Source organism: Schistocerca americana, chromosome 2 (assembly GCF_021461395.2).
Source record: "Schistocerca americana isolate TAMUIC-IGC-003095 chromosome 2, iqSchAmer2.1, whole genome shotgun sequence".
Taxonomy (NCBI): Eukaryota; Metazoa; Arthropoda; class Insecta; order Orthoptera; family Acrididae; genus Schistocerca; species Schistocerca americana.
The window spans coordinates 259,537,841-259,557,837 of NC_060120.1; the positions used below are offsets into that span (position 1 = coordinate 259,537,841).

At 40.6% G+C, this 19,997-nt stretch overlaps 1 protein-coding gene across 1 annotated transcript in view; it reads right to left on the reverse strand.

Annotated features, from left to right (window-relative positions):
• Positions 1-19,997, reverse strand: part of LOC124591253 (RNA polymerase-associated protein RTF1 homolog) — a 142,171-nt gene that overhangs the window by 101,900 nt on the left and 20,274 nt on the right. The window contains exons 5-6 of the mRNA XM_047131720.1: positions 14,648-14,906; positions 12,219-12,311 (exon numbers count right to left, since the gene is read on the reverse strand). Of these exons, the coding sequence (XP_046987676.1) occupies positions 12,219-12,311; positions 14,648-14,906 (352 nt within the window). The remainder of the gene's footprint in view (positions 1-12,218; positions 12,312-14,647; positions 14,907-19,997) is intronic.

A 19,997-nucleotide genomic window follows, 5' to 3' on the forward strand; every position in this document is an offset into this window, starting at 1 on the left:
TTCAATCCCCTGCAACTTCGAAACTATTAGTCCTAGAGAAAAAATTAATGTGACTTTTTTTTTTGCAGGCAATTTTAAGATAATTCAATTTTGCACTAGGAAACATTTTTGCTAGAAACCATAATTTTCTAGATATCCCAGAAAAACAAAAATGTGACCTTTACACAGCAAGGGTCCCCCCCTCCCCTTGATGTTCGTACCCCACCGACATGGATTTTTTGTATACGACACTCCCTCCTACCACTGTACAAAATTTTTCAGCTACACAATCCCCCCCCCCCCCCCCCCCCCCCATTCAACCTTTTTTGTTGTTCTGTGGCTGGGCTACTATGCTGTATAGAGTAGATTAAGTCGTGAAAAAGAGGTCACGAGTATCAACAAAAGTAAAAAAAGAAAGGGAGGGGGGAATACAGTGAAGTTGAATTAAATCAAGCAAAGCTGAGGGAATTAGATAAGGACATGAGAAACTAAGGGCCGATTGCTTAAACAGTGCTGACTACAGGTCAATTTTGATGTTAGCTTAGAAATTGAACAGTATTTAGGACTCCATTCTATTGTGTAACACTGAACTTTGTTCCAACTAAGGAGATTGGTGTCTAAGTCAGCATGATACATATGTAAAATAAATGAAAGGCATCCACTCACCAACAGTCAACTGACGCATGGCACATAGGAACATCGACTGAAAAAAATATTCATATTAACTAGCTTTTGAGTTCTTGCTCTTTCTCCAGCAGAAGAAAATAACATTCTCTCTATTCTCTCTCTCTCAAACCAAAATGCACACGCCCCTGGCCACAGCGAGACAAATTGTTGATTATCGCTAGCAGTTGTCTGGGCAGATAGCAGTGGGGAAGGTGTAGGGAAGGACGCATGAGGCGTGTGTGTTAGTGGGATAGTGTGAGGCATGTCTTTCTGCAGATGACTCAGCAGCTGCACAACAAAATGAAAGGGGGAAGATTAGGTGGGAGACACGGAGGGAAGAAAGAAAGGGAGAGGGCGGTGAGGTGTGTGTGAGGTGAGGTGGGCACTGGGAAACAGGTTAGCTGAAGTTCAGGGCTAGAGGATTGCGAAAACACTGTATTATGCTGGAGATACAGTTCTCACCTATGCACTTCAGAGAAACTAGTGCTGGAAGGGTGTATGTAAATGGCTCAGATGGTGAAGCAGCTCTTGCAGTCATTTATGTTGTTGCATGCAGCATGTTTGGTTACTGGATAGCCAAATTTGCAGTTTGCCACTGTTTGGTAGTGGGCATTCCTGAGAGCAGACAGTCTGCTTCCTCTCCTCCCCCTACCTCCCATATGCTCTACACTTTGAACTCTGTCTTGTTGTGCAGCCACCAAGTGATCTGTGGCAAGACCTGCACCACACTAGCCAACTAACACTTCCTCGCCTTGAGCGTCCTTCCCTACCCCTTCCACATCGCCTCCTGCCCAGACAATAGCTATTGATAACAAACAGTCAGCTGTGGCCACAGGCATGGTGTTTGGGTGTCTGTGTGTGGTTGTGTGTGTGTGAATCTGTGTATACTTCTACTAAGGTAAGAGCAAAAGCTCAAACACTGGTATAAATACTGTTTTCTGTTGTGTGTTTCTATGTCACACACAACAGCCAGCTGCAGGTGTGTAGTTGCCTAGTTCCTTTTACATATTATTCCATCCACGAATTGCCATTGTTGTTAGCACGAAACACACTTAAGCAACACGGCTAAAACTTGCTAGTGACAATTATTGTGCTCTGACAACAAATACGAACCGTATATCACAAGAACACAGTATTTATCAAGGAAAATGTCACATTATAAAGGTGGAGGAAAGTAAACAGAGATAGGAGTGATCTTGAAATTATTCCCCACGCAAAAAAATCTGTTGCTGGAAATCATACTAGACCAATATGTAGGCACAACAGAACACAAAAACCAGATAAATTTACTAAGGCCAACAAGGAAATTGCATAAATGCTTTTATGGAGATACACTGTTAAATTCAACACTCATTGCGTTGTGATTCCTGTTAGTACTGGAATTGTAGACATATTTTCATCCCAAAGTTATATGCAGTACTTTGAATACATTTTAATACGCGCTGATTAACATCTGCGGCTGAGACTGATCATTGTGGCCATCATTCCTTCTCATGCAATCCTCTCGTCAGTCTCTGTTATCTGTCTTTTTCAAACTATCATTGTTGTCATCTGTCTTTTTCAAACTATCATCTGTTTTCTACCTTTTGTGCTAGTGGTCCCATCATTTATTTGTCTGCAACACCCAGATTAATCAACACTTTGCCCCTACATCTTTTTTTGTACCACTTTTCGTGCACTTAGACAGGACTTTTGTTTTTTGTGAATTTGCATATAATAATTCCACTGTTATTTACAAATTTAGCTACAGTTCACTACACTGCAGGGCCTTCTCCCGAGTATCTTGTCGATTTATTTGCAAATTTGACAGTTTTTTTTTCTTTTCTACCCTCCACTTACCCTGTTCTTCTTTAATGTTTTGTGTGTGTGTTTTTCACCAAACCACTCTGATCAACTTTTACTGCCATCCCCTGCACTTCTTTATCTCCTGTGACTTTCTGTCTGATCAATTTTTAAAATTTTGTCTCCTTTCACAACCTTCCCCTATCTTTTTTTCTTTTTCCCCCCAAACAGTTGCACCATCAACCACCACTGCTCTCCTACAAACCGAGCTTGGCCAACCTCCTTAATATCCCACAGCTTTCACAACTGCCTCCAAGACCAGTAATAACTCAATCACAAGAACCAGTTACAACAGTAAAGTAACTCTTGTCTAAAGCACACTCCCCTCCTGAATCATCTGTAATATCCAAGGGTCTCACTTTCAGCTCTAAACCTGCATTTATCAATGCTGCTTTGGTGAAGGACCTTTTTTTTATTTACACATAATGTCAACTAACCTGTCTTCTACAGAATTCCAGGCTCTACGTTCCCTAAAAGCTGATGACTCCATCATTATCCTTCCAGCAGACAATGGCTCTTCCACTGTGGTACTTGACAGACAGGCGTATGCTAGTGAAGGTCTGTGCCAGCTGTCTGACACCTCTACATACAGCATCGGCCATCAAGATCCCATCCCTGTGATTAAACTGACCTGCAGTCCCTCCTAAAAATCTTCGGCATCTCACATGGACTTACACCTCAGTCCATAGAACTTCTTATCCCACCCAATCCATGCACCCCCAACTTTTACCTTCTTCCTATGTGATCCACAAACCCAATCATCCTGGCCATCCTACAGTTGCTGGCTTCAAAGCACCCACAAAATGTACGTCTGACTTAGTTGATCAGCACCTGCAACCCATAGCACAAAGACTTCCCTTCCATATTAAAGATACCATCCATTTCCTAGATCGCCTGAAATCCGTGCCCGTCCCACTCCCACCACTCACCTTGCTTGTCACCACTGATGCCATCTCCCTCTACACCAATATCCCCATGTACATTGTCTGTCTGCTGCTCAATATTCCCTCAGTCAACACCTGCCTGATTCCAAACCTATGACATCCTCCTGACCTTAATCAACTTTATACCTACCAACAACTGCTTCACCTCTGACAGCAGACATACAAACAGATCAGAGGTACGGCCATGGGAACCAGGATGGCTCCTCCCTATGTCAACCTTTCATGGGTCACTTGGCAGGGGCTTTCCTTGGATCCATAAGCCTTCAGCCCCTGGTTTGGTTTAGATACAACATCATTGCCATATGGAGTAATAGTGAGGCTGGAATCTCTAAGTATCTTCCCCCAATTAGATTTAACATGGTCCTATTCAGAATCCCATGGCACTTTCCTTGATGCTGATCTCATCCTCACAAAAGGCCTGCTACACACTTCCATCCACATTAAAACTACTAACAAACAACAGTACTTACATTCTGACAGTTGTCAACCTTTCCACGTCACATGTTCGGAGCCTTGGCACTCGAGGCAAACATATTTGTTCGGATGCAGACTCTTTACAGTAATACACAAGCACTCTCACCTCAGCCTTCACTGGATGTAATTATCACAACAGGCTAATTCAAAAGCAGTTTTCCCAGGTCATCACATCCAATCCTGGTACTGCTGATCCTTCCAAAAAACAACCTTGGAGCACACCACTTATCACCCAGTAAGAGCCATGACTTCCTAAAAATCATGTCCTGAAATGAGATTCATTCTGTGAGAGATTTTTCTCAGCACACTTACAATAGCTTTTCGTGTCTCCCCCCCCCCCCCCCCCAACCCCTCCCCATCTCCACAATATCCTTGTCAGACCATACGCTCCTACTGCACACACCTCCCTACCCCATAGCTCCTATCCCTGTGACTATACCCGCTGCAAGACTTGCCCTATGCACCCTCCTACCACCATCGATTCCAGTCCTGTAACTGGCAAAATGGACACTATCAAAGGGAGAGCCACCTAAGAAACAACACGTCGTATACCAGCTGTTATGTAAACACTGTTCAGCCTTTTACATTGGCAAGACTACCACACAGTTATCAGTCAGGATGAATGGGCACTGGCAGAGGGTGTATACCGGCAACACATAATATCCTGTTGCAGAGTGTGCTCTACAACATGACAGCCATGACCTCGGTGCCTGTCTCACCATACACGCTATCTGGATTCTTCCCTCAGACACCAGTTTCTCAGGACTCCATAGGTGGGAACTAGTGTTACAACTTGTCCTTGGTTCTTGACACCCACCTGGCCTTAATTTACATTACATCCTTTCATCTCAGCATTTCTTCACAGTAACTACACCTTTTTTCACTCCATTTTAGTTTTCTACCTCTCATTTTATGGCCTATTTTTTGTTGTCCCCCCTCCCACCTCTGTTACACAAAATGCAATTAGATTTTCCACTCTTATTAACTTGTGCATGGTGTTTTAGTAGTGATCTCTGTCTTGCAAATTACTCTGTTTTCCACCTTTAAGCTTCCAGATTTTCGGATCTCTTTCAGTGCAGTCCCCAGTAATCAGTCTTTCCTACTCACCCCATCTGGTAAGTCTCCCCTGACCTGGGGTTCTAGGTGACTTTTCTAAACTGTACCCCTTTTCTTAAACCTCTCCAGTCCTTTTCATTCACCCCTCTTCCTTCCCCTTCAACTCTTCTGTCAGAAGTGCCACTGGCTCCGAAACTGTCAAAGTTAAACCTGTGTGTGTGTGTGTGTGTGTGTGTGTGTGTGTGTGTGTGTGTGTGTGTCCATTTACATTACGAGACTGCTTGTAAGTTTTAACAAAAACCACCTGTAACAGTTGCTAAATATCTTTGCACTTTCACCACCAGGAGATTGGATGGTTATATGGGTGTAGCCAACAGTGCCTAAAACACCAGTAAAATGCACTATTTGATAAAAACCATGCTGAGTTATTGTCACGTCATTTTTTCCATATGCATTTGGATGAAGTCTTTTCTCAGTGGGGCAACGCAAGCCAATACCTTGTGGACAGCTCTGCAGACTACTGCTAAACCTACTTTAAACTGCAGACTATTGCTAAATCTATTTTAAACAAATATCCAACCAAAAACTGAAAGCTTCCTGCAAAAATAAAATCTTTATGTTAAAAGATTCAGGTCAGTGGCTGGTTTCTTTTGGTTAGTTTCAGAAGACACTCAACCTCAGTTCTAACTACTGCACAATATTTCGTGTCCAAGCAAAAGCTCAGCTTAAATGATTTATCATTTAACTCTGAGGATGGGTTTGCCCTTTGTCATCCTCAGTAGACACACTGGAATTGGAATTCTTGAGAAGTGACCTGGGTTTCAATCTGAGAACCTTCGCACTGTAAGTCGGAATGCAACCTGTGAGCTACCGAAACAATCGTGAAACCATTGACGCAAGTATCGCCTTGCTAAATGACATATTTGCTTATGTTTTAGTCATCAATGTGCGTGCAGTTGTCATAGCAGCTTAAGCACGTGTTTGCTGGCTAATCATATAGTTACTGCTACTCAAGCCAAGAGAGTACATTTGTATGAGATGTTCAATCATTATTGGCTGCTGTCAAAATCAACATACTTAACTATCCACAGCAAATACTTTGAATCTTCCTTTCTTAGTCTGCCACTACGTGTCTATAAAATGCCTTTAAACGAACTACATAAATTAAGAGGTGTCCAAGAATTGTTTCGAGATCAGTTATTATCTACACTCATTACATACACTGTTGATACTTTCCTTTCCTTAACCTAACCTAGATCGAAAAAAATACTTCGACCTTCAGCAGCTTGAGAGAGGTGCATTCACATATTTATTTGTTAATAACAATTTCTTTATTATTTCAATTTGCATTTGCACAAAACAAATGTGTTGTTTCGTAATGTCACTACACTGTAAACTGTAGATACATTTGAACCTGACTGCAATCTGTGAATTTTCGCCAATGAAAGTTGAGTCTATTTCAGGGCAAGAAGAAAAGAATACACAAGAAACAGTCTGGCATTAGAAAGAAAACTGTTTCTGAATGAATATAAATTCAAATGTTAGGAAGTCTTTTATGAAGTTATTTGACGGAATGTAGCCTCAAATGGAAGTGAAATGTGGATGACAAATAGTACAAACATAAATTTATGGCACAAGGTACATGGACTTAAAGAAGTGAAAATTGGTACCGAGGCCAGGAATGGAAGCTGGGTATTCACTATGTAAATGTTGTAGCCACTAAGACACCTTGGCACAGTGGCTCACAAAACTGCACTGATTATCCTGGCATGCCGCCCTCCTCAACCCAAATTCTCACTGCTGCTCCAGTCTACTTTAATTCTGCCTTACACACAAACAGAATCATCAAAGAGCTCCATGTTCTGGAGTAGTACCTCAGCATCACTCACTGCTTCAGTCTATAAACATAAAATCGTATCTGTACGAGACCAGTGAAGTCTCCGGAACTATGTCATTTCACTTACGGCACACCTTTACTACAGCAAAAGATGAACCGATAGGACACATCACATCCTGAAACACCAAGGAATCGGCAATTAGGTACTGGAGCAAAGTATAGATGATAGAAATAGAATAAGGGAACCAAGGCTTGACTGCTGTAATCAGATTCAAACTGCTGCAAGTTGCAGCGGTTATGCAGTTTTGCAGATGTGACAAGGCTTGCACAGGATAGGCTATCGAGGAGAGCTGTAGGCTATCGAGGAGAGCTGTATCAGAATACTGACCACCACCACCACCACCACCACCACCACCACCAACAACAACAACATACAATAAAAGCCTGAAAAACACATACCAGAGGGAGGGGCAGGTTAGTGATACACCATAGCAATCAGGAATTAGTTATCCCAAGAGCTGAAAGTATCAATAAGAGATAAATAGTATCGGCAGATAAAAACTAGAACTTTCAAAAGACATAATGGAAACTGGGTGTAACTGCTGCATAAGGATGAAAATGTTAACAGCAAAAGCAAGCGAAAGACTGAGGACAGAATAAAACCACTTTAAGGACAATAACAATGAATGAAAAGAAAACACACCTGGAATGTGTTTACATTAGAATGTGCAGTTCACTAGCCCAGAATCCTCCCAACATATCAGACTTCCATTCACTTTCCTTAATCTGGATACAAATTACAAACATGTTTCACAACTACAACTTTTGACAGCTCACACACAACAGCATCTCGAGTAGGATATAACAACCAAACAATGCTTTAATTATGAGCAACTATACAGTTCCTTCCTTTTCTTTTTATATGAAAAGAAAAGCTTGGTTTCTATAATAAACAGAGCTAAGCTGAAGAGCAGCACATAAGAAGTAAGCTATTACAGGTTTCATGCAGCAGGGTCATTCCACACCAAGTGGTCTAAAACTGAAAAAAGTTCCCACCATCATGGTCTCCAATTTTCGTCAAATTTTAACTGTAGCTTTAGTCAAGTGTTGAAGTAAGTTTCCCAAGATTTCAGGCCTCTAGCTGCAATAGCTGCTGATCTAGACCCCCTTGTCTGAAGTGTACTTAGTCCGTGTGCATGCAACATAAAAAAAATGTCATATTTGGAGTCTAATAAAATCGAAACTAATTCATAAGAATGGTTAGTAAGATGCGACCCTGTACAGTTTTTTTTGCTGATTCCAACGAAATTATGTATAACATTACTCATGCAAACCCCGGTCAAATAACTCGACTCAAAGTATACTTCAAAATTTGTCGTGACACAACGCGACAAATTTTGACCAATATTAAGACTGCAATGATTTCCTTGCAGTTGAAGATATGGACTTGAACTTTTGGCCAAGCTTCATGCTTGTGCTAGACATAATGCAGCCGGATTTGCAATGATCCAGGCCATATGGTCGCCCTGCAGTATCTCTTCAAATTAGGCAGTGTCAGCACAAACGGTAAAATTTACCAAAGTTTCAAGCCAATTACTAAAAAATAGTTGGCCTGAATCTGCTTGTGAATAGTATCACCTAAAAGAGAAACTCTTGCTCTACAAGACTGACATTTGTTTTTTTTGCAACGCGACCATTAAGTACTCATTAACTCACATCAAAGTTGTTATATTTTGTATGCGCGATGCACTAATTTTTCTTCATTTCTAGGAATTTGAATCTTAATAGTCACTTAGAATTACTGATATAATTGGATATTTCATTCGTGTTTTATTCAGTGATTGGCCAGTGAGAGATGTCAGAAGTTAATGAAGAAGAAGAATCGTTGGCCCCCTGTTCAATTGGAAAAGATGCTGCTGCATCGAAGTGCCATGTTATCTTCTATGCTAAGAAGACTGGATTCAAAGCGTTTAGTGATTTCACAGAATGTGACCAGAAATTGCTTGTTTCGCGTTCAGAAGCCAAACTTGACGAAAATTCCATCATTTGCTTCCACCATGAAGCCCTCTTCCTACATGAATATCAAGCGATGCAAAAGAAATGTTGCAATCCATTCAAGAAGAGGAATCACAATGTAAAAGCTGGACTTAGACTGCTTGATAATGAAACAGCTGCCAAACTTTGCCTGTTAAAGAAAAAAGAAGTGATTGATATAAAACCTGGTCAGAAGCTTTGCCCTCGCTGCATGTCGGCACTGAACCAAAAGCTAGAAGATTCATCATCACTATCAACCCAATCTGAACAAGATTTCACAACGGATGAAACTGAACCAGCCATCAACAAAAGTTTATCATTTATTGGTGCTTCACCATTGAAAAGAAGACAACTAAGTAAAAGAGATAAGCAAAGCTATGCAAAAAGAAAGATCTTGGATGCACAAAGTTTAATTGGGAATCAAATTGCTGCTGCTGTAGGAATCAATTACGATGAACAGCCAAGTTCAAGTAAAAGTCGCCCATGCAATAATTGTGCAGATCTTGATAATCTTATAGAAGAGTTGAAAGAAAAATGTAAAGTGTCAAATCGTAGGACAAAAGTTCAAATATTGACCTTGGTTCCAAGAAGCTGGACAATTAAAGATACGACAACAGCATTTAATGTATCAGAAAGAATGGTAAAGCAAGCGAGAAAACTGAAGAATGAGCAAGGTGTTCTAGCTTTTCCAGCAAATCGGCAAGGAAGGAAGCTTTCAGATGAAGTTGTCCAGAAAGTACATGACTTTTTTCAAGATGACGAATTCAGCAGACTTTGTCCAGGGAAGAAAGACTGTGTGCCTGTGAGAATTTCAGGAACAAAGGTGTACAAGCAAAAGCGGTTGTTGCTTTGCAATTTGAAGGAAATGTACGTGTCTTATCAGAAGCAAAATGGACCAGAAATTGGCTTCTCAAAGTTTTGCGAGCTTAGACCAAAATGGTGTGTTACAGTTGGCTCTGCTGGAATGCACTCAGTTTGTGTCTGTACAATACACCAAAATGTCAAGCTTATGCTCACTGGTGCATCAATCAATGAAGACTACAAGGAAATTCTTAGCAAAGCTGTTTGCAGCTTGGAAAACAAGGATTGTATGCTTCATCGTTGTGAAAACTGCCCTGGTCCAGAAGGTGTAGAAGCAGTTATTGCAACATATTTTGAAGATAATGACCCTGAAGAACTGATTGAGTACAAACAATGGATTCATACCGACAGGGATACTTTAGAAACAAAGCAGCTTTCAACAGAAGAGTATGTTGAAGATATTGCAGCAAAAATTTGGAACCTGTCTTGTCATCACTACATTGCCAAGCATCAAAGCCAGCACCTGAAAGCTCTCAAAACTGATTTGAAAGAAGGCGAATTCATAATACTAATGGATTTTGCTGAAAACTATTCATTTATTGTTCAAGATGCAGTGCAAGGCTTTCACTGGGAAAACAGTCAAGCAACAGTTCATCCATTTGTAGTCTACTACTGTGAAAACGAAGAGGTGCAATGTGTGAATCTTTGTGTTATTAGTGACTGCCTTCGACACGATACGATTACTGTCCATGTTTACATTGGAAAAGTAATCAATTACCTGAAGATGCAATTTTCCAAAATAAGCCACATCCACTACTTCAGTGATGGTTCAGCTGCACAATATAAGAATTTCAAGAATTTTCTCAACTTATGCTATCACAAAGAAGATTTTGAAATAACAGCAGAATGGAATTTCTTTGGAACAAGCCATGGAAAGTCGCCTTGTGATGGCATTGGAGGCACAACAAAACGGTTGGCAGCAAGAGCAAGTTTGCAACGTCCATATGAAAACCAGATTCTAACACCCAAAGATCTTTTCAACTTCTGCAATGATAATATCAATGGAATCAAATTCTTTTTCATCAGCAAAGAGGAAGTTGAAGAAGAAAAAGCTTCTCAAGAAGAAAGATTCCTGCAAGGGCACACTCTAGCTGGCACAAGAGAAAACCACCATTTTTTGCCCATTGATATGACGACAATTAAGGTCAGTAGAGTTTCTAATGATGCGACATCTTTTTTGGCCAAAATTAGTGCTGCTGAAGTAGTAGTTCAAGTCATGGATCTTCAGCCTGGGCAGTATGTTGCTTGCATTTATGAAAAGAAATGGTGGATTGGAAACATCGTTGAAATCTCAGTCGAACAGAAAGATGCTTTCATAAGCTTTATGCATCCTCATGGTCCTGCAAGTTCATTTTATTGGCCCTTAAGACGTGATACTTGCTGGATTCCAGAACAACTTATCATTGGTGTTATTCCAGCTCCATCAGTGACATCATCTGGTCGGCAATACAGTTTTCCTGAAAGCATTCTCTTGCAAATCAACGATGCTTCCAGAATGATGAAGTAACTGAGGAAGACAGGCTTGGGAACCTGCATAAAGAAACCCACAATCAGGCTTGGGATCCTGTGGTAAAGACACCCTGTAATCAGGCTTGGGAACCTGCAGTAAAGATACCCACCCGTGGCTGTTACTGCATGGCTATCGGGCGTGGCCCCTATGGCGATGGGGATGCTGGTTTTATTGTGATAACCAGTAATGGCTCAGCCATCATGGACCAACGCAGGGCACTGCGCACACAAAATATAAGATACTTTGACCTGAGTAAATAAGCACTTAATGGAAGCGTTGCAAAAGAAAAATATATCCATCTTGTAGAGCAAGAGTTTCTCTTTCAGATGATACTATTCACAATTAAATCCAGGCTGACTATTTTGTAGTAATGGGCTTTGAACTTTGGTAAATAAAGCCATTTGCGCTGACACTGCCAAATTTGAAGAGATTTTGCAAGGCGACTATAAAGCCTGGGTAGTTGGAAATCCAGCTGTATTATGTCCAGCACAAAGATAAGACTTGGTAAAAAGTTCAAGTCCATATCTTTATCTGCAAGGAAATTATTGCAGTCTGAATATTGGTCAAAATTTGTCGCATTAAGTCACGACAGAATTAGGGGTACACTTTGAGTCGACTTGTTTGACCGGATTTTGCATCAGTAATCTTATAATTAATTTCGTTTGAATCAGCACAAAAAACTGTACAGGTTCTCATCTTACTAACCATTCTTATGAATTGGTTTCAATTTTATGAGACCCCAAAAATGGCATTTTGTCTGATGTCGCGCGCATGCGAACTTACTACCCTTCAGACAAGGGGGTGTAGATCAGCAAGTATTGCAGCTAGAGGCTTGAAATCTTGAGAAACTTAATTTAGCACTTGACTAGTGCTACAGATAAAATTTGAAGAAAATTGGAGACATGATGGTGGGAAGGTTTAGACCACTTGGCATGGAATGACCCAGCAGTAAGTTTTGAAGACCAACGACACTCATCAGGCTTTAATTATGTTCATGCTGAGACTAAATACGTACCTCTCCATCTTATGCCTAGATAACCTTATTTTACTTAAGTCTTCTTTTTTGGTTACAAAGTTAACTTTCTTCGTTTTTGTACTGGATACTGACCTAAAACCATTGAATTATGTATAAGCATAGACATAAATAGGTACAGCATACTAAAAATGACTTATAGAAACATGATACAGTTAAAAATAAAAAGATTTTCTCATACATGTAAATTGTGTGTGTGTGTGTGTGTGTGTGCGCGCGCGCGCGCAATTTTCAGCAGTAAGTATTTTTACTTCCATTTCGCAGCTTAACAAATGCACAACTGCAGAGTTCCAAAACACAGATGTGACAGAAGAATTGATCATAAGTGATATGCTTTTTCACACGGTGTGGTATAGTTCAATCTATTATGATGTGCTGCAAAATTCTCCACAAAAGTTTGAGGGTTTTGCATGTATACTGTATATCCATGTGGTTTATCCTACGATGTTTCACTGTGGTTTGACTGAAGTGCTTGTTATTTTAGACTGTCTGCAGCAATTTACTTATAGTAATATAAATTATTATATACTAATTTTTCTTGATGCTTTCTTAAGGAAAGAAGCTGAATCAGTTATACTATGGTTTCATCGATCACATTAACAATGCAATCAGATTTTGTAGACCTTCTAGAAGGTTTGTCTGGCTCTGTTCTTTATACAAATTTTTCTAAGGATTGTGAACATTTTATTCCATCTTACTTTGTCGAAGACTTGTTCAAGGCCCACAACTACTAGGAAGGTTTCTTGACTTAATTTGATTAGCCTTTGTCAGTCATTCTTAACATCACCGCATTTCCATACAATGGTAATTGTAAGGTATGATAAATTCTGTGTGAAAAGTTGTAAAATGTTTCTCAACACTATCACTTGTATTTTCTTCAGCATTACACATACATTTATAAAATACTTCCTCATGTCATCATTCTTGGTATGTTCAAATTAAGCTCATCAACAATAACATTTTCATTATCACTTATTCTCATCCATTACAAATCACACGTCAAAGGCTCTCTAACATTTGCACTCTTAGCTTGGCAAAGGATTTATTCGGAAAACTAACGAAGTTTTCATTGTCTTTTGTGTGTGTCTTTAGATGACTCAGCACTTCTCCTATTCAACGGGTGCCCTCCTTGTCTCCTAAATTATAAATGTTAGTTCCCTGGAGACTTGGGCTTTCAGAGAGATAAAAGCACACTTACTAAATAGTACTCTAACTATTTAATTTCATAAAATTATCTATATTGAACTTATCTCTCACGTCATCCTGTCCCAACCTAACTCCACTAAAAATATTCTGAAGTATGAGAATAGTATGACCCTAATTACTTAGTATTGTTCACAACTATGATAACGAAGTTTTGAATCTAAATCAACCCTCCTACCTCCAGTAGTACTTATTCACACAATTACTGAAACATACTCATTTGGTACTGTGGCAACTCCCAAGTATGCACCAATACATCATTTCATATCACCCCAATTATAATTTATGTCACTGAAAGGTTGGCCTGTGATAGCTTGAATTTCAACAGTCTTGTTTTCATGTTCCCATCTAGCACTTAATGCCTCCTCTATGTGGTGAGAAGCAATTTATCATAATATTATTTGACTTAAAGAATGAGTGACGTTTAAACCCAATATCTAATAGCTGACCATTTTTGTGATACATGCTATTGAGTTATGAGAACTAACACTTCAGCAGATACTTGCCCCTGATCAATTCTACTCAAGCCAACCCCACCTTTCACCATGTAAGTGGTTTTTTTGATCTTTTTAACTGTTTTTCCCATGTTCCCTTGTCCTTTTTTCTGTTTATTTATTTACTGCCATCACATTATCCTTCATTTCTATGTTTACCTTAAAGTTCTTTCTCGTTTTGTGATCTCATTTTTCACTTATCAACAGTTTTAGGTTCTCTACAACTATTCAGAATTAGAATCTCAACTACTGTAATCTCCTGGCCTGTAATTGCAGCAAATTTTCTGTTCATACTTTACCTATGTCCCTTCTTTAACTTTTCTCCCTTTTTGTGTTTTATCTATTTACAAGGAAATACTTTTTACTTCCAAATACAAAATATATAAAGCACATTTTGTTTTCACTTGTCATGCTCCTACAGTTGTTTCAGTTTCAGCAATTAGCATGTATATTCTAGTATCCTGACCACGACTTGTAATAATATATAACTTTCTTGAGGAAATACAGGATACCTAAGAAGAAAATAATATCATTTCTTTAAACACCTTAACAGCTTTCTGCAGAAAAGTGCAAGTCAAAGCGGAAAAACAGTTAAAGGAAGCACCACCCAGTATAGAAACCTGATACACAAAAATGCAATTTATATAAGCTGCTTTTAGTTATAGACCAGCAACTAGTGACTGTCAATGTATACAGTATCAGAAAACTACTCACTTCTTGTCAGATTCCGAGTCACTACTGCTCCGAGAGCTGCTACTACTACTCCTGCTTCTCCTTTGAGTTTCTTCCTTCTCAGACTTCTCACTGTCTGACCCACTGTCATCAGTGTACACTTCAGAGGCTTTTAGCTTGGTTTTAGAGCTACTGGATTTTTCCTCGGGTTGTTCGCCATCCTCTTCCTGCTCTTCAGTAACTTCTTTCTCCTCTTCTTTCCGCTTTTCCTGCTCAATACGTTGTTGTTTCTCCTTCTCCTCTGAAATACAATCAATAATTATGTACAAAAACACTGATACTGGTCTTCTGTCACAGTTATGTTAATTATATAACCACCAAATAACTGCCAAATTAAGCACCTCACACAAGACATAATTAAAAACAAAGTGAGACCCTTAAAGTATGTTGTTCTGTATACCCTGGACTTAGTCTTGAGAACCACTGTTTAAACCTCATATCTCATCTGATCAATAGTTTACAGATTTCCTTTGTTCCAGTAGCTATGTGTTTTATCTATTTACAAGGAAATACTTTTTACTTCTAAATACAAAATACATAAAGCACATTTTGTTTTCACTTGTCGTGCTCCTACAGTTGTTTCAGTTTCAGCAATTAGCATGTATATTGACTCGCACTTTTCTGCAGAAAGCTGTTAAGGTTTTAAAGAAATAATATTATTTTTCTTCTTAGGTATCCTGTATTTCCTCAAGAAAGTTATATATTGTTACAAGTCGTGGTCAGGATACTAGAATATACATGCTAATTGCTGAAACTGAATCAACTGTAGGAGCATGACAAGTGAAAACAAAATGTGCTTTATATATTTTGTATTTGGAAGTAAAAAGTATTTCCTTGTAAATAGATAAAACACAAAATGGGAGAAAAGTTAAAGAAGGGACATAGGTCTCTCTTTTTCCTTTTTATTTCTCTTTCTTCACTTTTCCCTGATTAGCAATTAGAGAGAGAGAGAGAGAGAGAGAGAGAGAGAGAGAGAGAGAAAAACCTATATATATATATATATATATATATATATATATATATATATAGAGGGAAACATTCCACGTGGGAAAAATATATCTAAAAAGAAAGATGATGAAACTTACCAAACAAAAGCGCTGGCAGGTCGATAGACACACAAACAAACACAAACATACACACAAAATTCTAGCTTTCGCAACCAATGGTTGCCTCGTCAGGAAAGAGGGAAGGAGAAGGAAAGACAAAAGGATATGGGTTTTAAGGGAGAGGGTAAGGAGTCATTCCAATCCCGGGAGCGGAAAGACTTACCTTAGGGGAGAAAAAGGACAGGTATACACTCGCACACACACACATATCCATCCACACATACACAGACACAAGCAGACATTTGTAAAGGCAAAGAGTTTGGGCATTTTTTGGGCAGAGATGTCAGTCGGGGCGGATGTACAGAGGCAAAGATGAAGTTGAAAGACAGGTGAGGTATGAGCGGCGGCAAATTGAAATTAGAAATTAGCGGAGATTGAGGCCTGGCGGATAGCGAGAAGAAAGGATATGCTGAAGGGCAAGTTCCCATCTCCGGAGTTCTGACAGGTTGGTGTTAGTGGGAAGTATCCAGATAACCCGGACGGTGTAACACTGTGCCAAGATGTGCTGGCCGTGCACCAAGGCATGTTTAGCCACAGGGTGATCCTCATTACCAACAAACACTGTCTGCCTGTGTCCATTCATGCGAATGGACAGTTTGTTGCTGGTCATTCCCACATAGAACGCTTCACAGTGTAGGCAGGTCAGTTGGTAAATCACGTGGGTGCTTTCACACGTGGCTCTGCCTTTGATCGTGTACACCTTCCGGGTTACAGGACTGGAATAGGTGGTGGTGGGAGGGTGCATGGGACAGGTTTTACACCGGGGGCGGTTACAGGGGTAGGAGCCAGAGGGTAGGGAAGGTGGTTTGGGGATTTCATAGGGATGAACTAAGAGGTTGCGAAGGTTAGGTGGACGGCGGAAAGACACTCTTGGTGGAGTGGGGAGGATTTCATGAAGGATGGATCTCATTTCAGGGCAGGATTTGAGGAAGTCGTATCCCTGCTGGAGAGCCACATTCAGAATCTGATCCAGTCCCGGAAAGTATCCTGTCACAAGTGGGGCACTTTTGGGGTTCTTCTGTGGAAGGTTCCGGGTTTGAGGAGATGAGGATGTGGCTCTGGTTATTTGCTTCTGTACCAGGTCGGGAGGGTAGTTACGGGATGCAAAAGCTGTTTTCAGGTTGTTGGTGTAATGGTTCAAGGATTCCGGACTGGAGCAGATTCGTTTGCCACGAAGACCTAGGCTGTAGGGAAGGGACCGTTTGATGTGGAATGGGTGGCAGCTGTCATAATGGAGGTACTGTTGCTTGTTGGTGGGTTTAATGTGGACGGACGTGTGAAGCTGGCCATTGGACAGGTGGAGGTCAACGTCAAGGAAAGTGGCATGATCTCCGCTAATTTCTAATTTCAATTTGCCGCCGCTCATACCTCACCTGTCTTTCAACTTCATCTTTGCCTCTGTACATCCGCCCCGACTGACATCTCTGCCCAAAAAATGCCCAAACTCTTTGCCTTTACAAATGTCTGCTTGTGTCTGTGTATGTGTGGATGGATATGTGTGTGTGTGCGAGTGTATACCTGTCCTTTTTCCCCCCTAAGGTAAGTCTTTCCGCTCCCGGGATTGGAATGACTCCTTACCCTCTCCCTTAAAACCCATATCCTTTTGTCTTTCCTTCTCCTTCCCTCTTTCCTGACGAGGCAACCATTGGTTGCGAAAGCTAGAATTTTGTGTGTATGTTTGTGTGTCTATCGACCTGCCAGCGCTTTTGTTTTGTAAGTTTCATCATCTTTCTTTTTATATATATATATATATATATATATATATATATATATATATATATATATATATATATATATCAACTCTGCTTCTGCTATCCGGTTCTAGGAACTGGTACATAAACACACTATTGCAATCACAGTGGCCTTTACAACTTGTGCATGCCCAGTTAATTTTTATTCACATAACTTTCCTGCCTGGACGTCAGAATAGGCAGTATTGCAGCTTAATAATTAACATGTAGTGAAGGGACAATGTCCATGTAACTGGTTCATCAAAACACCATGTGAATACCTGCTGGTTAATTGGCTGGGCTGGTGACGGGGGCGAGGGGGGTGGGGGCGTTTAAGGGGGTAAACAACAAGGTCATCAGATCATCTGTCAAGAGAGAGATCATCTGGAGTTGGACATCAGAGATAAACTTGACTGAAATATGAAAGTGTGAACGATTGGTATAATCTAGGCACTGAAAGCAATACCGATGCCAGAGCGAACATAATTTGAAGAGAATCAAAAAAGTGTCAGGCCAGTAATAGTAAGAGCAGGTGAAGGGTCTCCGAGGGCTCATCTGTGGTGAGAGAAACCCCACCAGCATCTGACTCCCGCCAACCCAATTAAGTGCAACTACAGTAACGGCATCAAGAATGCCTTCTAGCTGGGAGATTTGTAACAGCTAAAATGAGAAGGCTAGAAATTTAATGGCTGTCAGTTGGACTTACAATAATAAAATAAGCCGAGAGAAGCAATAAGGTCAGCAGGAGTGTGAGGGCCAGGCAAGTGCCCCCAGAACTCTGCATGTGATGGAGGCCATTCCTATCACAGCCATCCTGACCCAATCCATTATAGAGGAGGAAGTACAAACACTATTACTAGAGTGCTTCCCTTAAACCTGAAATTAGAGTGCAGCATAAAAATGAGGGTTAACTGCATCTAAAAGCAATTAAAACGCGAGAAGAGGGATGATGAAGGCGCATGGCGAAGGAGGTAGGGTCAATGGCCCCGAGATCCAGCAAGCAGCAGTAGACACCTTAACCCGAAGCACTCCGCCCACACCCCTACAACAGTTTAAAAGGTTATATCCAAGTATAAACCCAACTTACATGGAGAAAACTGAAAACATTACTCGAGTCATTCACCAATATTAGAAGCAAAAAGTCTGCAACAGTTTGCTTAACACAGAGAGCCAGAAGGAGGGGACATTTCACCAGGCTGTGACCTATCTGTAAGTTCCACATCCACAAGGGATGGCCTATCACATAAAATAAAACTATGCATTAATCTCATATGACCCATCGAGAGTTGGCACAGAATGAACTACTTCTGGGAGAAAATGAAGGAGGAGCACCACGCAGTGGCAGCACACCAGATTTTGTTCCATCTCCAAGTAAGATAGAGGTCTTTTTTGCTCTGAAAAATCACCAACTGTGATTGTCAAAACAATTGTTGGGCAAGTAATCACTTCAGTACTCAAATGGTTGACCAATTCACCCCCTGATGTAACCGTGACTTGGGACTCAGAAAAGACAACTAAGACATGCAGCACAAGCAGTACAGAGGAATGTCATCAGACAGAGATGAGAGCAACATCTACCAGTAGCCTGGATATCACTCACTGATCCACTATAAATTAGAATGTAGTTGAGGGAGGTGTCTCTAACAAAATGTAGGTCTCCGTTCATGGCCGTAGCTCTGGTGTGAAAACATTGCACGTTTCCGGCAACAAATGATGTTACCAACCAGCAGGAGACTTAATTATCCAGGGTTTTAAGTTCACCAGTGTAAATTATGGTAGCATCCTCATACTCCCGAAGAACTGACATGAAGAGACACTGAGGGCAACAAATTATTTTTGTTGCTCCTAAATTATGGTCTGTGTACTAACCACAAGTGGGTGTGTGGAAAACACCAGGAGTACATTCTGAGGAAGCTAGGTAGTTTGGTTTTGTTTTGCTTTAGGGCGCAAAAACAACTGGGGTCAATCACAACCAAGTCAAAACTATAGAAAACAAAGACAGAGGGGAGTTAAAAAATAACTAAATGTCAGTCCCAATGGACATAATAGAAAACAGCTAAAAACAGGCACATGGAAAAAGGGCTAAAAAACACAATACAGAAACGGAGGTCCAAAACTAAAAATTAAACGGCCTTCACCATATTTCTTTGGTGGATAAAAAGTACGACGCGGTCGACAGCCCGCGTGCCATTTGCTAAAACGGCCGATAACTCAGACAGCAAATCCAAATGGGAACGTAAAAGGTTAAAAAGTGGGCAGTCCAACAGGAAGTGGCAGACAGTTAAAACTTACGTATAATGTGTACAAAGTGGCCGGGTAGCGCCACTTAGCAAATGACAATGGCTAAAAAGGCAGTGCCCCATACACAACAGAGTTAAAATAACCTCCTCCCAGCAGAAGGGCCGAGAGGAGGTTATCCAAGCCGCTGGGAGAGGCTTAATAAGCCGGAGCTTATTCCCGTGAAGGGAGGACCACTGGTGATGCCAAAAGGACTCC